General features: G+C 40.4%; 1 protein-coding gene across 1 annotated transcript in view; it reads left to right on the top strand.

The window, feature by feature from the left end:
• Window positions 1-751: 751 nt before the first annotated feature.
• PTPRR (protein tyrosine phosphatase receptor type R) overlaps window positions 752-17,031 on the top strand; it is a gene marked incomplete at its 5' end in the record, with an annotated part of 242,463 nt that continues 226,183 nt past the window's right edge. Inside the window, one exon of the mRNA XM_080935255.1 lies at window positions 752-809. Coding sequence (XP_080791381.1) covers window positions 752-809 — 58 coding nt within the window. The remainder of the gene's footprint in view (window positions 810-17,031) is intronic.

The following is a 17,031-nucleotide window of genomic DNA, read 5'->3' as shown; positions in this document are numbered from 1 at the left end:
CCAGAATTCACTGCTTGCCTATGCTTCCGTAGGGTGGGACATACTGGGAAGCTTGGTCAGCCTGCAAACATTTAGTTGCAACAGTGAGCTGAGTCCACGCGTGAATCAAAATGTAAGGAACCAGATGAGTGGCTCTTTCCACTTCCCTCCTTGGGTTTCTGTAGTCCTGGCCCCGCCCCTTCCCGCCCCGCTCCACTCCTCCCCACGCCCAGATTTAGGAGCAACTGGGGTCCCTAACGCCAGCCTCCAGCCCCTCCTCCCCCTCGTGGAGCTTGTTCCCCTCACAGCCTCAGCTAAGACCCGGAGAGGTGGAATTTCGATTTGAAACTCCCTAGCCAGGGCCGGCGCTGGGCATGCTCAGTGCCTCGGTGCATCTGGCTGATGCTAGCTGCACAGGCAGCTGAGGCGCTGCCTGGCTCGGAAGCTGGCACTGGAGTCCATCCCAGTGTCACTGGTGACTGCGGGCTTCCAGCAGGCCAAACTCTCACCTCCTCTGAGCGCCTCCTCCCCACCAGCTTCGAGTCCCCCATCTCCAGCAGCATCCTACTCTCCTATCTCCCCATCCCTTAGGGAGGCGAAGGCAGTGCTCGCTCGGTTCTGTAGGCACACCACAGACTGCTCTGTGAACCCCAGCGGAGGACCATCGGATGCCTCGGGATCAAAGGACTCTTGGCAGTGGTTCTTCCAAATAGCACTTTGCCTGGAGCGGGGCTGCGGTGGAGTTTCTCCTCCGCCCCTCGATGCACACACTATGAGGAGAGCGGTCGGCTTCCCTGCACTGTGCTTGCTTCTTAATCTTCACGCTGCAGGTAAGGGCTTGCGGGGTTCCGAGCTGAAGCCGAGGATGAGATGGGAGACAGAACATGCTTAAGGACTCCAGGGAAAGCTTGCCTAGCAGAAGAAGGTTTGGTATAGTATCTGGGGGGCGAGAGAGTGCACCTGTTGGAAGGCTGGGGCTGTAAACTTAGGCTAGATTCAGCTCTTCCTCCTTCTTTATCTTGCATAACGAAGGGTGAACATTTTAAATGTGAATATAGATTTGCTTTCCTGCTTGTGCTTCTAGGCTTTGGTTGCACATTTTACAGAAAAAAAAAAAAGAAAAAAAAAAAAAAAAAAAAAGATGGGACATTCTGCTGGATGGGGTCCTTTCTACTGCAGGGGCTACATCCAGAAGGTCTCTCAGTTTAGTGAGCGCTCACGGGGGGATGCCCTGTCTGTAACCTGATGGTCTACATCTCCGTGCCTAAGAGCCAAATGCATGGTTTATTAACAATGCTGCTCCAGGCTGCCTTGGTCCCTGCTCTGTCACTCGGCTTTTCAGAACCAATAGGAGTAAGGAAAGGTTTCAAACCGGAGGCTCTTCTCTATTTCAGCACCACGGTCAGTATCCGCAGTCAGAATAGAAAATACTTAGAAGCCTAGGGGGTTATCACTGTCTACCCAGGATAGAGATTCCATAGGAGATAGCAAGAGTGCAGCCGTATAAAAATAGATTGGACTCAAGAACCAGAATCTAGTTCTAGGGATGCAAAGCTGATAAAGTGCCTAGGAATTTTATATCCGGTGTCACCTGGCTCCTCCAACACAGTAGGCAAGCTTCCCTGTATGATTTTCACACATGGGAACCAAAATAAAACATGGCAGAGAGAGGTTTTAGGAACCCTGCCGCGACCGTAGTTGCTCATGCAGTAGCAATGTAGCAAGCACAAACCTATTCTTTCCATTCCTTTCATGAACATTTCTCTAAGTACACCGAGTGGGAGTGTATTATGTTACTGTGACCATAAACACACACACACACACACACACACACACACACACACACACACACACACAATACCTGTGAAACTGCAACCCTTGTAATAGTGCTCCAAACGGCTGAGAGCTTCCCCCCCCCCCATGTATGCAATAATGGAAGTGAAATGTCCTTTTTAGTTCTAGCTATTGATATTTAAATGCACTGTAAATTTAGGAACAAATAATGTATAGGAACAATAAAGCTATAATTAAGGGTGCATGTTAATTATTATAATTACAATATTACATTGTGGGGTTTTTAGTGGTTCTCTGGTATCTTGACTACCAGTGGGAGAAAAAGCTATGTCTCGGTTATTAAATTATTTGCAAACAACTGTAATGAATCATTTCATTGCCACATACAATTATTTAATGTTAAAATATATGATGATAACCTAGGCACTGTTATTGTTTTACATCCAATGCGATTTAGTGGTACAACTGACAAAAATAAACATTGCCAAGAAAAGTTTTCATTGCTACCAAGTTAAGTAATTAATGTTCTGATAAAATACATCAGTGTAATTATTCTTGAAAATTATGTATAAACAAATGTCGAGGGTGGTAATTAATGCATACTGGGTAGTTATAAGCTTACAATTATAAATAGACCTTATATTAAGCATGTAGAAAACATTTCTAATTTATTATGGACGAACCCTGGGGATACAGGGAACAGAGGAAGTTTGCTCATCAGCAGTGAAATCTAGAAGTCTGCATCCCTCGATGATGCCTGGGGCTTTGCCGGAGCATGTATTACAAAAGTCAAAGCAAATCTGTACTCAACACTTTGGCTTCTTGCAAAAAGTTTGAAAATAAGATGGTCCAGCCAATTTTAGTCTCACAAGGCAACAGGTGACCTGCTATATGTTTCAGACTTCAATTGCAGCATGCTACATAGACACTAATTGCATTTGTATTTAATACGGTGCTTTCGAATGGTGTCTTGTCAAAGCAGATTGCAAGTCTGATGTTGTAATGGTCTTGCCAGTTTCATTTTGAATTCATTTTCATTTTAAACAGCAATTTGTGGGTCACAAGCTGTCATCAGATTAAAATGCATTACAGTTATCTAATAATACTGTTTGGGCTTTTCCTCAGAACTCAGATAAATAGAACTTTCTTGATCTTTCTTGCTCCCACAGATTTAGGTAATGAGAAAACAAGTGGCTGGGAGAACAGAGATCAGGAAGCCTCAAAGCCTTTACTTGGTGAACATCTAAGTTTATCTCTTGTAAAGAGAGCCATGTTCCCAGGGCAGAGGCTGACTTTACTTTTAGAATAAACAGTGACACCTGTACACATTAGCTGCCTGACTGAAAAGTTACTTGTTCAATATCCATTATCCCCAGGTCCCAGCAACTACATACATTATAGCAGCACATATATAGCATGGTGTCTCAGGACGCTCTCCAAATGGGACAAAGGAAATAATGGCATGGGCTGTAAGTGTTCTCAGCTGTGCTGGGAAGTGTTGCCTGGGGCAGAGCCATGTCTCTAACGATAAGGCTGGAAATTGCTTTCAATGTGAGTGCCATCTCCAATTACGTGGTATGATTGCCTACAGCATGGTGACCCTGAGTCCTGACAGTCTCAATAGGGGGGAAAAACCCTGATCTGTTTGTAATGTCTGTGGGAAGGGAGTTCAGTGTGACGCAATTGTCATTTCTGGGTAAGGGGGGCCAAAGAAGCTGCCTGGCTCGTAGCTTGGTAGAAAAGTTGAATGCGATACGACAGCTGATTGCCACCGACCTAAAGAAACAACTCATGCTCCTTGTCCACCCAGTTGCTTAAGGCATGAGTAATAAAGATGCAGTAATGCCAACTGAAAACACAGTCTGGAAGAAAAACAACACAGGCTCCCGGACTTATTTCCGTATTCCAACATACAATTCAAGTTTCCAATACAGCTAAGAACACTAGCATCCCATCCCATCAGCCAGTTTCTCTCATTTATGGGGCATTCAAAAAAATGCCATCTGTAATGTCCTCATAAAGCAGTTGCTGGAAACTTAGGCAAAACTGGTTCTAATAGAATAAGACACCATTAGTGTTAGTGGTGACAAGTCCTTTTTCCTTCCCTGTCCTTACTCTCTGAATCTTCTGGGAGCCAATGTAACAAAGAAATTCCAGTTTAAAAGCCCACTTTGTAGACACCTAAGAGTCAACTAAGATCTATGTCAATGGGAAGATTGCTTAGAGAGCAATCATGTGGACGATCCACAGACCTCTTGTTTACTTCAGTCCTCATTCATTCTTTGCCCAGTGACTCACATTCCATTTGAGGAGATTATGTTAATGTGGTAGTATTTTCAGTGCCAAGGAGTACATTTTTGGGGATATTCTCAAAAGTTATCATCTAAAAGCTTTTTATTTTATTTTATCTAAAAGCAATTGAATGTTGTGATAGCAAAGAGACTGACTTCAACCATGATCTTCCTCAGCACTGGACAAGGTGGCTTCAGATTCAGATTACCACCTGTTCTTGCAGCTACCTCTTCCGAATGACACACATTTCTTCAGGGGTACATATCAAAGGTGTCTCTTTACTCTGCAAGAATTACATAGCAAATTTATCTAGCCTTCCAAAAGGATAAAGTTCCTTTCATGGAGCCTTAAGGATCTAGAAAATCATTTGCAGAAACTATATGCTCAAGAAAAAGAACAGACTAGCAGGAAAAATGATGTATTTTTGTATTATATAGTACCCTTTGGCTGTCCAAAATCAAAGATTACTCAAATTAAACACAGTCCTTACAATGCCAAGGTCTGCAGTATTCTTTCTCTGCTGTCTTTCCTATATAATCTCCACCACTTTCCTCTTTAAATGTATCTCTGCTCATATTAGTCTGTCTGTTCCTAGAAAATAATGCACATATCTTGCATATGCTTTTCTTTGCCAAGGAAAGCCATTTTGTGGCTTAACCTATTCATGATTTGAGATCTCAGTCTTTATTAAAATGTTATCTTTTAAGTGGAAATTTCTTTTGATGGCTTCCTTCGAACTCCTGTCTCTCAAAGTGATGTCACGTGCTCCTCAACCTTCTTCTCAGAGGCCATACATTTCATACAAATATACTTTCCTTATTTTGCACATTATGTTCCCTTTATCTACATGGAAGTGTAAGCACTTTAAGGATTTTTATCTATTTTGTTTTTGCTATATCTATCAGGGATTGTGTCATGAGGTGTGATGAGATTTTTCACTCACCTCAGATAGGAAACTCTCAGAAAACCACAGTATGAATACCACCAAACCACAGTTTGGTGAACCAATGAGTTTTGGGGGCCTCATATTCAGGAATATGAGTGAGGGATTATTTACAGGAAAAAAAATGACCCAAAGACAGTTGCATCCCCAAAGACCACCTTGGCATGGATGACAGCTCACAACATCTGGGAACCTGGTACATACATTCCCTGAACTACAACACATTGGAAAGTGTCATTTTCAAGTGACTTGGTTAGCCAAAAACCTCTTCCAGGAAGTCCCATGGGTATCTGATTCTTGCTGATCTAGTCTCAGAGTCTTCTTTGTATCTTGGTTTGTCTGAGAGTGACTCCTTCCAGCCTTTAATGTTTACTCTTAAGAGGGTGGGGCCTAGTCAGTATGGTCATTTTCAGAAACTTCCTGGAGCTATTTTGAGTTGCTTCTTTCTGGTTTAAGTATCTTCCCTGTAGGATAGAATGTTTCAATGTCTGAGGAAACTACTATATAAAAAGGAAGTGCTTGGCACAAATGTTTGTAACTTCTCAATATTGTTTAACAGTTACTATTTTCAAGAAATTATTTTTGTTACTTTCTACTTAAGTTAACTAGATAATTATATTCAGGGCTACATATTAGAGATTCCCAAATCCACATTTCTAGCTTACTTGACTCTCCTGAACTCCAGTATTGCTTTTTTTTTTATCATTACCTAGACTCATCAGATACTCCATAAGAATGCAATATCCAACTGTATCTATTCTCAGTTTGAATAGAAACATGGTTACATAACTCTTCTTATTTTTTAATCTTCCATGTCACAGAGAAAAATGCCATGATGCCCATCACCTAAGTCTAAAGCCATTACTCATGCTAGACCCTTTGTCCTGATTTGATCATTGCTATGACAAAATATAGAACAAGAAGCAACTTAAGGGATGGAATAGGTGTTGTATTTCAGTCTTAAGAAACACAGTCCATCGTGGCTGGGAAGGCATTACAGTAGGAGCAGAAGACAGGCTGGTCATAGTCAGGAAGGAGACAGTGAACTAGAAGCCAAACCAAGATATAAAACCTCAAAGCCTGCCCCAGTAACCTACTTCCTCCAGCAAGGCTGCAGTTCCTCAATTTCCCACCACCTTCCCTAGGGGATCTACCCATTGGAGACCAAGCATTCAAACACACGAGCCTGTCAGGATATTTCATGTTCAAATCACATCACCCTCCCTTTAATGCTTTATCCTAAAGATGCTCAATTCTCGAAATCAAGTCTTCTCCACATTCAAATCAAGTTGCTGCTTTGAGATGGATCCTTGTTGTTCCTTAAAAAAAAAAAATCTTATATCAAACCTGTCCTTCATAATAAAGTCCTAAGCAAATTCTAAAAACATATGCAAGTCTCTGTAGAAAGTTATCAACAATGCTGTTGCTTTCTCCTTTACTTGGAATAAAATCTAAATGCAGAGGCATGATGAGGTCTCATTCAATCAGGCTGTTCCTAACTCCTATTTTTCCTCGTGCCACCCTATTGTCAGAGTAATGACCACATTCTGTCATTGACATGCCTTCCTTGCCTCCTTTTTCTTATTATTTCTTTTTCTTAACCATCCACCCTATTTTGTTTTCAAGATGAGTCTCACTGTGATTTCATTTTTTGATCATAAATTGCCTACTTTGACTCCTTCCGTCATATCCCATCTTATTCAGGCAACTTGCCCACGTTTTCCTCCTAGGCAGGTACATTCCTCTATTAATCCAGTAAAGCAGCATTGTGATGCTCTTAAAGGAAACTAGGATTGTAGTTATGACTCTTTCATACCTACTTCCTAAAATGCCCTTGTTATTCACTGTGCTACCAAAAAAATTTAAATATGTAAATATATTTCAATTACTATTCCAATATAAATACATTTTAATAAATAGATATATTTGGAACACATGTGGTGATCTAATGATGGTAAATTGATGTTAACTAATATATTTTGTTCTAATGAACACGAATAGGAGAATTCACTATTTCCTTAATCTATACTCAGTTGCAACAAAGAAGTAGATAAGTAACACGTTTGATTTACAAATAGATAGTGTTTGTTTTTTAAATGAGTAGTACAGTTTTAAAGGCATATGTTATGACCTCTTCCTAGGTTAATAGAGAATCTTCTATAACTTTTTTATAAGTTCATAACCATAATCAAGTCAATTTTGTTTTATAAAAAAATTGAGCATTAAACATGGGACAATAATTGGACATTAAGAAATTACTTGATATTACTATTTTTTATTATCAACTGACTATCATCTGTCTTGTAAGAGGAAACATTGATAACTAATGCCCACGTTCAAAATCAAGATGAAAATTAAAAAGTAATCTAACTCTCTTTTCCAGCCCCAAACAAGAATACCTGCATAAAACGTCTGAGCAGTTGGGTAGTTGCATACTTTTTCCTTCTCTCGTTTTATGTCTAAGCAGCTTTATAAAATGTTGTTCAATCACATTTTTATGGCAAAAATACATATACATAGAGCAGAGATCGTTTTGTGGATTATTTAAAAAGTCACTCTTAAAAGATCACACATCGAAATTTTATTCATATCACCATTAATATTCAGTGTAACCTGGATGATACAGTTTTGGGTAAATTTATTGTTACATCTATTGAAAACTATTTTGTAAAGTCAATTTCAGAAAGAGTAAGAAAGCTCCATTTCCCTTTAAGGGGGAATTTTTGAAAGATCCAAATGCTCACAGACATTGAATCACTTAGAATGTCACTGATGTTCCCCATAGCTTTGCAATAGAAAAAAAATTAATAATAAAGTGTTATTTCAGAACCAAAATTCCTAATGCCAATGTATCACATAATGCTATTACAAGTGCCTATTATAGTAATTTTTGCCACGGAAAGATAATTAGCTAATTTATATTATGAACATTAGCACTTTTCATTTAAATAATTTCAGCTCATAATGACTATTTAGACTTTCTTGATAATCAAATCCCACTTGATTTCAACATATTCAGTTAGTGATATTCATTAAAAACACAGCAGCAAAGCAAAACTAATCATTGACACTAAACAACCCCAGATCAATAAGTCTGGCTGCACTGAAGCCAGTGTTCTCTGTTCAGTTGGATATGGCTTATCTTTTTCTTGGTTCAACTCCACAGCAATGTCCATTTTAGGACTTAAATAAGAGAAAACAGTCTTAGGCAATCTTAAAGCTCTGGAAAATCTCTGTGAAGGAGTGCTTAACAAACACAGTAAAAGCAACCCAGAGTGACTCACTGTCTAAAGTCAATATTTACAGGAAGAAAAAGACCCAGTAGGTATTACACCATGTTAATGACCTGGTTATTGATGCGGAGCATGATGCTGTACTTATAGGTAGTCAGCTCCCGTCACCTGATTTCTTTTATTTTTCTGGTAAAGATACATATTATGGTATGTGTCAAATATAATACCACCATAACTTAGGTTGAGAGATGATTGGTCCATTAATATAAAGGTAGAATTTTTTTTTAATGGCAAGCAAGTTATACTGAATCCTTGATTTCAGATGGGTTATTTTTTTTCCAGTTCTCCCTGGGAGAAAATGACATTGCATGAATAAAAGAAAATTGATGACTTATAACAGGATAGGATTTATGAATCAAATGGAATAATGTACACAAATCTGTACTATTTTAATAAGGTTCATGTAAATTATATGCATTGTTTGATTAAGGCGTGGGAGAGGACACATAATAGTTAAGTGACATCACAAAGCAATCTCTCCTTTCTGGGCTTGTTCCTGTGCTTGTGTAGCATGTGCATGCTCCTATAGATTATGTCTTTCAGCTGGTATCTGAACTTTTCATCTAGTACATGAGCGAATCTGGACACAGATGCAGATTTGAAGGAAACTGTGTTTAGCACTGGACTGGCTGGTTTTGTGTCAACCTGACACAAGCTGGAGTTATCACAGAGAAAGGAGCCTCAGTTGAGGAAATGCCTCCATGAGATCCAGCTGGAAGGCATTTTCTCAACTAGTGATCAAGGCAGGAGGGCCCAGCCCATTGTGGGTGGAGCCATCTCTGGTCCAGCCCATTGTGGGTGGAGCCATCCCTGGGCTGGTAGACCTGGGTTCTATAAGAAAGCAGGCTGAGCAAGCCAGGGGAAGCAAGCCAGTAAGTGACATCCATGGTCTCTGCATCAGCTCCTGCTTCCTGACCTGCTTGAGTTCCTTCCAGTCCTGACTTCCTCTGGTGATGAACAGCGATATGGAAGTGTAAGCTGAATAAACCTTTTCCTCCCCAAATTGCTTCTTGGTCATGATGTTTGTGCAGGAATAGATACCATGACTAAGACAAATTGGTACCAGCATAGTGGGGTATTCCTGTGACAACCTGACCATGCTTTGGGAGGACTGTGGAAGGACTTTGGAACTTTGAGCTAGAAGAGCCACTGGGATGTTAAGAGCTCTGTGGGATGTTCTGTAGGAGCTTGGAAGATAATGTTGAGAACAGTGCAGAAGATGGAGGCCTGGCTTGTGAAATTTCAGAGGGAAGATTAAAGACTCTTGTCAAGACTGTTGCTGTTTGATTGTGAAGAATCTGTGGTTTTGGTTAGCTGGGGCTGAAGAATCAGCTGTGATTAACAAGATACCAGAACTACTAAAGCAAAATCTTTGCATTACTGAGACTATTGATGCTGGTCAGCTGGAGCAAAGAAATTAGTAGTGACTAAAATGAGACCAGCACCACTGAGGTAAAATCTTCTGGGATGTGTTTTCTGTGAGTATAAGGAGACTGTGTTCCAGAGATAGCCAGGGTTGTACCTTGTGCTGTGGCTGGACTTGGTAATGTGTAAGAGTCACCCAAGTGATGCTGATTTTGAAAGAATGAAGGGGTTATGAAGAACAGCTAAGGCTTGGCACTGTGAGAGGCCATGGAAGGCCATTAGTGAAGGTGCAGCCTCAGTTGCAATTAGTGTCCCAGGACTGACAGCAGTGTTTTGGAGATGCCAGTACCATGAGAAGACCACCAAGAACAGCAGTGGCAGTGGAGAACAGGCAGCTGGAGCCTAGAAGACAAGGTGTGTCTACAAAGGGCAGAGCTTCGTGAGTGGATCCCAGACATTGGGTGGTTAGAGTTTGATTTTTCTTTTGATTGTGACTGTGCCCTGGTATTTTCCTTCCTGAAGGAATAAATGGAGCCCACAGTTAAGAGACTTTGAGTTGAAAAAAGACTTTGAATTTTAAGAGTTTGGATATTTTAAAGGATCTGAAATTTTAATATATAATTTTGTAAAAACTGTGGGACTCTTAAGATTATTTAGATCTTGGGGTTGAATAAAAAAGTAAGGGTTGAGGCTTAATTGTGATATGTTGTGTGTCAAGTTGACAAGGGATCAATTTTACTGACTGGTTTTGTGTTAAGTTGACACAAGCTGGAGTTATCACAGAGAAATAAGCCTTAGTTGAGGAAATGCCTCCATGAGATCCAGGTGTAAGGCATTTTCTCAATTAGTGATCAAGGAGGGAGGGCCCAGCTCATTGTGGGTGGTGCCATCCCTTAGCAGGTAGATCTGAGTTCTATAAGAAAGCAGGCTGAGCAAGCCAGGGGAAGCAAGCCAGTAAGTAACTCCATGGCCTCTGCATCAGCTCCTGCTTCCTGACCTGCTTGAGTTCCAGTCCTGACATCTTTTGGTGATGAACAGCAATGTGGAAGTGTAAGCTTAATGAACCCTTTCCTCCCCAACTTGCTTCTTGGTCATGATGTTTGTGCAGGAATAGAAACCATGACTAAGACAAGTACCAAGTCTAAAACATCTGAGTCTACCCAGCTATATTTAATTTGTTAGGTCTCTTTTCTGTGAAAATTGTTGACTTCAGGTAACTGGATAACTTATAGATCTGGTCTGTTTCATTTGGCCTAGAGTGCATCTGCAAACTTGTGCCAGTTAAAGATTTTTTTTCATAGATCTTTTCTTCTTCATAAAAATCCAAAGACATAGTCAAGTGGTTATTTTGATGCCTCTGAACAGGCTCTGACAACTGAGGGGATCTGTGAGGTAGCACTCGCAGTTTCTCAGAATCCTAATCCAACTGGGCATGGCTCCTAGCAAGTCTGCATGTCTCTGAGCATCATCTAAAGACAAGGAGTCTGTCTGTCCTGTCTACCTTGGAGCATTTTGTTTCCTTGGATTCTGAATGGCTACTACCCTGGTTACCTGAAAATTTACTTGCTGCACAGTGATCAAATGTTTGGATGGTAGATATTATCATATTGCTTGCAACTTCTAAATCTGATCACAGGTAGAAAAATATGGTAGAAAAATATTGCAGGAAAGTGAAAAGGGTTTTCTCTCAAGGTAAACACTGAATTTCCTAGAGAAAATATAATTTCTTATAAGAATAGAAAAGGACAAAAGATAGCCTTGTGATGCGTTAAATTGTCCCGAATCCTCATGGAGAGAAGGTATATTTTGGAATGACACAGTTGTATTTCAAAAACAGTGAGATTATCGTATAAGCCCCTTTTGTCACAAAGACAAACAAAACAACAACCTTAGGTACTAAAAGCTGCCTGCCTGCATCTGAATTCCATCCCCTGTCCTTCATGGCGTTCTTTCTCTGGGCCTCCATTTTCTAATCTGTTAAATAAGTTTGCCATCATGCTAATGTTCTTGCAATAGCATGAAGATTTAAGAAAAATAATTCATAAAACCTTATAGCCTGAGTCTTAAGATGATGAATATATCCCACCACTGGTAAATGGAAGGGTTATCCCATTAGAATACAAAAGCTGTCCTATGGGAAGATAATATAGATCTCTATCTACCATTAGAAAATTATGTTTAATGTTGGACTATTTTGTCAAAGGTTGGTCACAATTTTTTTTTTATGAAACGTGCCTGTCATTGAAGTCAAACTGTCATGCCACTGTGTAAACAGTTGATACAGAACGTTTGTCTTAACAATGTAAAGACGAGATGATCTTAGTTAACAAGTTTCTGTTGAAGGAACTAATGCCAACTTCAGAACTCAATGACATAAACTGTGTTCTAGTTCTCATGTGGCATCTGAAAAATCCTACCACATAAATATGGAGAAAAAAAATTTGTGGCCCAACATTTAAATTGTAAGATATTTTTTAAAAGCTAAACATGGGCAAATATCTAGAAACAAAAGCTGGATACATGATTCCTGGCAGCTGTGAAGTGGAGGGCAGGGCTCAAAACAGAAAAGAAATGGAGACTGACCACTAAAGGTTATTGGGTCTCCTTCTGAGGGAGGAAATGAAGTGCTCTATAATTTATTGTAGTCGGGGTAATATACTTCAGACACCAAATTAGAAACAATTGCTTTGGATTTTAACTAATGAAAAATATAGAAAGATAAATAAATAGAGACTGTAAACTTGAAAAAATACAAAGTTCATAATGGTGCACAACCCTTTTATGACTAAGTATGCATCAGCCTCGGGCTAAGGCAAGACAAGGCACATGTAGTACAGCCATTCCCACTCCCCACTCCACCATCCACCTGAATTTAAAAATTCATGGGGCGATGAGATGGTCCAGTGGAGAGAGACACTTTATCTCCCAGAGCAGTAGGACCTGAGTTCAACCCCTTAATCCCAAAAGCTGACAGAAGAGACCTGACCCAACAGATCCCATCATCCAAAGGCCGAATTCCCCACCTCTGATGCTGATCCTTACAACTACAGGAATATATATGAGACAAACAATATTTAAAATAAAAAAACTTAAGTCCATCAGAGGGGAGAGCTGACTAAGAGAGGCTTTGAGGGGTTGAGGTAATGGCTTCATCCGTAAAATGCTTCATGTGCAAAAGGAAGACCTGAGTCTGGATGCTAGCATTCACATCAGCAGTTAGCCATGTAATTACACTGTGACTCAAGCACTCAGAGGCAGAACAAGAGGGTCCCAGGGTCTTTCTGGTCAGCCAGTTTAACCAGTGAGTAAGTTCCAGGTTTAATGAGAGACCTGTAACAAAAAAGAAGATGGAGAGATATAGAGTAAGATACCTGAAAATGACCTCTGGCCTCTGCCTGTGCATATAGAGGCACAGATACCCAAAACACATGTTTATGTGCATTGCATGAGATCAGTTGTTCCCCACATTTTAACTAGTGGCTTTCTGTAATGGTCTGCTTCTGCTGCAAAAAGTATCTGTTTCGGTGAGGGAGGTGAGATCTACACTTATCTGTATACACAAACACAAGTATTTAGAGTGCAGGTAGAAATTACACTTGTTTGGGAAAGTGGTAATAATGTGTTCTCCTCTGAGATCTATGCCACACTCACTGGCTGAGACTACAGTACCAGGCACAATTTCACTCATGCTGAGGAACCATGTCAATTAGACAGCTGCTGGGTACCACCACAATGTAATGGGCACTCTTGCATCTTTAAGCATATCTCTCCTTAACTGGTCATCGTAGTTCACTGGTGTCATAGCTGGGCAAGACTACAGGATGCTTTCCTCCTTCAGTTGCTCATATAGCATCTTCCAGTACTATGATAGCCAGTCTTCAGTGGGAGCATTTCATGTCAGCTCTAGCTAATACTTCTCTGAGCTCTGCATCAAAACTGCATTACATCATCAGCAATAGAGAGACGTACCTTCAATTTATGGAAGGAAACTAAGAGCAATGGAAATTGCCTGTACTGTTTTGAGTTTCTCTTAGATTCCCCAATCATCTGGAAGAAGGGTTCTCATACACTAAAGTTGGGGATTTTGCCAGATAGTGTATGGCTGTTGGGGGTAGTTCATTACCATAAGTGCTGTAATTTCATTTGAATTACACACACACACACACACACACACACACAATTTAGTATACAATATACAAATGCACTTACATTCATTACATGTCATTTTAGGTAAACATAAAATAGCAATTCCCTTTGTATTTTCTAGCATCCTTAGGTCCGTATGATTTTAGTGAATAATACCCATGGAAGCTTAGTATCTTGAAAGTCATTCTCCAGCATGAGTAAGCCTTGATAATCATGTGTTCTGATACTGAGTACACATTCAAGATTGAAGCTCCTGCCCCTGTGTCTTGGGCATATAATGTAGGAAAAGGACGAATCCAAGTTTTCATGTGTATCATGGGAGTCAGATATCATGTTCCTAGCTGAGCCCAGGTCAGCTGAGTGTGCTGTGAATTCACACTGGGCTTAGACCTATTGTCTTCCAGTCTGTGTCTGTGCTGTGCCTGGTCCTCTATCCCTCACTCTCCAATGTCAGCTCTCAGGACCAGCATCAGCACCCTCCAAAACCATGATGTTTATAAGTTTGTCCTCCAGAACGGGCTGTGCTTTTTGATTCATCTCCATCTCTCACATTGTTCTTATCTCTCACTTAGTCTCTTCCTAGTTAGATTGTGTCGTTCCTAACAATTTGCTCCTTCCCTAGAAAATTCTCTGTTCCAAGAGTCTTCAAAGAGCAACACCTTAGCCTATTGGCATTCATTTGAGGTACTGAGTGTGTAGGATAAAGTGGAACAGTGGAACAGCAGAACTACCATGTGTGTCTAAACTGCCCCTCCAATTATTAGCTGAGGGCAAGAAAGAATAAACAGGGATCTTTTCTAGAGGCTAACTAAGGACCTCCTTCTTCATCCTTTCCTCTTCTCATGGGTGTTTATTTCTCTGTTTTTATTAACACAGATTTTAATTTAATTTCTATGTTTTCTGATTTTTTTCATTGTTTTGCTCATTTAGTGTGTGCATGTGTGTGCATGCATGCCTGAATGTGTGTGTGTGCATGTGTGTACAGGAATGACTGAATGTGTGTGTATGCATGTGTGTGTATGCATGCCTGAATGTGTGTGTGTGTGTGTGTGTGTGTGTGTGTACAAGTGCCACAGTGTGCATATGAGCATGAGAAAACAACTTGTGGAAACTGGTTTTCTCCTTCCTCTGTGTGGATCTCATGGATGGAGCCTGGGTGTCTAGCCTTGGTGGTAAGGGCTCTAAACCACCAAGCCATCTTTTCAGCCCTGTTTCAAAATAACTCTTCACCTGCTGTAAACGCTCTTCTTAAAACAGATACTATGTTTAAAAACTAGAACCCACCTTCTCAGGCAATTAAAGGGTTCTGCTGTAAGAAATGGGTTACTTTTGATGCTAATCTAAAGAAAATATTTTTACAAGTCAATGGGACACTTTCTAATCACCATGACTACTTGTAAATAACACTTAATTATATGTAACCAAGGGTGTATATAAAATTGCATTATTTCATTATTTATCAAGTAACCTTGAAACTTAAGTCCTGTAATTTCTTCAGGAATTTCAGAAATAGGAGTAGATTCCTATTTTTCTGGCTAAGGAAAGCATTCTAGCCATATGGGTGGTTTTCTGTACTCCAGCTTCCTCCAAGAGAGCAGATCTTGGGCTTAGTGTAACATTTATTTAGAATCCAACACACATTTCTGTCAATCTCCCCCCAAGCAATGAACTCAGTTCTTCCAGAACTGGGAGGCATCTGACTCCTTCCATCTGAGCTGTTCTACCTTGTTCTTCCAGCGAAACCTGACTTATTCCAATTGTCATTGTCCCTGGCTGTATTGATTTTATTGTACTGTGCTTCCACGCTGTGGCAGACACTCACCCAGTGACAAACAACTCTATTAAAGCTGAGTGGTAATCAGGAAACAGGGGAGGAGACTCCGGTGACAGATTTGCACCCCTGAGTCTTTCCTGTGATGGCTGTCGGTTAGGGGTTCTCTTGGTACTGCTCAAATTTCAGTGGATGAGAAAATGAGGGAGAAGGGAGGGTCACACAGTGTCTTTTCTAAGATTTATTTTATAAAATATTATTATAGCTCACAAAATTTGTTACATAATAATATGTAATAAATATGTGACGGTGTCTTTAGGGTGTGGTGGGAGTGAGAAAAACAACTGCTTTTCTTTTCTAATGGAATGCTCAGGGGATAGGGTAGTGATTGTGTCAAAGGATACCTAGGAAGTGTTGATGGGTGCCCTGGTTGAAACCATTTCTTATCGTTGGACTCCAGCCCTTCCCTAAATAGAGGAGAAGAGACCCTGTTTAGCCCACACAGGCATTGGTCTGCTGCTGCTGTTTTCCAGCTTCTAATGTAGACAAATCAGATGCGTAACTAGTCAAACACATGGGATGTTTAACAGCCCAGCACCTCCTAGTGAGATTGTTTTCACCTCCTAATAGTAAATGCTTATAGGCTAGATTGCTAGGGAACCAATCAGGGTTTCTATTTTAACTCTTTTGGGTTCTATGTGTGCTAGCAGCTTCAGTAAATGCAATTCTTTTTTTTTTTTTTTTTTTTTTTTGGATATTTTCTTAACTTACATTTCAAATGTTATCCTCTTTCCTGGTTTTCCCTCTGGACACCACCCCATCCAATCCTCCCCCCTGCTTCTATGAAAGTGCTTTCCCATCCACCCACTAACTACCTCCTCAGCATCCTAGCATTCTCCTACACTGGGACAAGGGTCTTTCCTTCCATTGATGTCCAACAAGGCCATCTGCACTACATATGTGGCTGGAGCCATGGGTCCCTCCTTGTGTACTCTTTGGTTGGTGGTTTAGTCCCTGGGAGCTCTGGGGGCGGGGGTCTGGTTGTTTGATATTGTTGCTCTTCCTATGGGGTCGAAAACCCCTTCAGCTCCTTTCTTAACATCTTCCAGAAATCCTGGTTTCATTTTTTATTTCTGTAACAAGAGAGTTGGTCTTTAAGGATGAACATTGTTGCTATTGGGATATAGAGCAAGTCTGTATACACAGAGAATTCTATTCATATGCACAGGTATGTTGTTAGAGCATAAAAGAACGTGCAAACAGAAGTCTACAAAACTAGTTTGACACACAAGCACCATCATTATGGACTCTTTCAAACTGTCTGTATCAGATTCCATTATGATCAATTGGAGTGAGGTCGTCCTCACAGACCTTAACCATCATACCTTGGGAGGCTGAAATGTGTAAGTTTTGGTGGTGTAATATGCCTACTTTTGACTGTCAATTGG

Source organism: Micromys minutus (genome assembly GCF_963924665.1).
Source record: "Micromys minutus genome assembly, chromosome: 22".
Lineage (NCBI taxonomy): Eukaryota > Metazoa > Chordata > Mammalia > Rodentia > Muridae > Micromys > Micromys minutus.
Note: the sequence above shows the minus strand (reverse complement) of the source record. Positions and strands in the feature narration are given on the sequence as shown.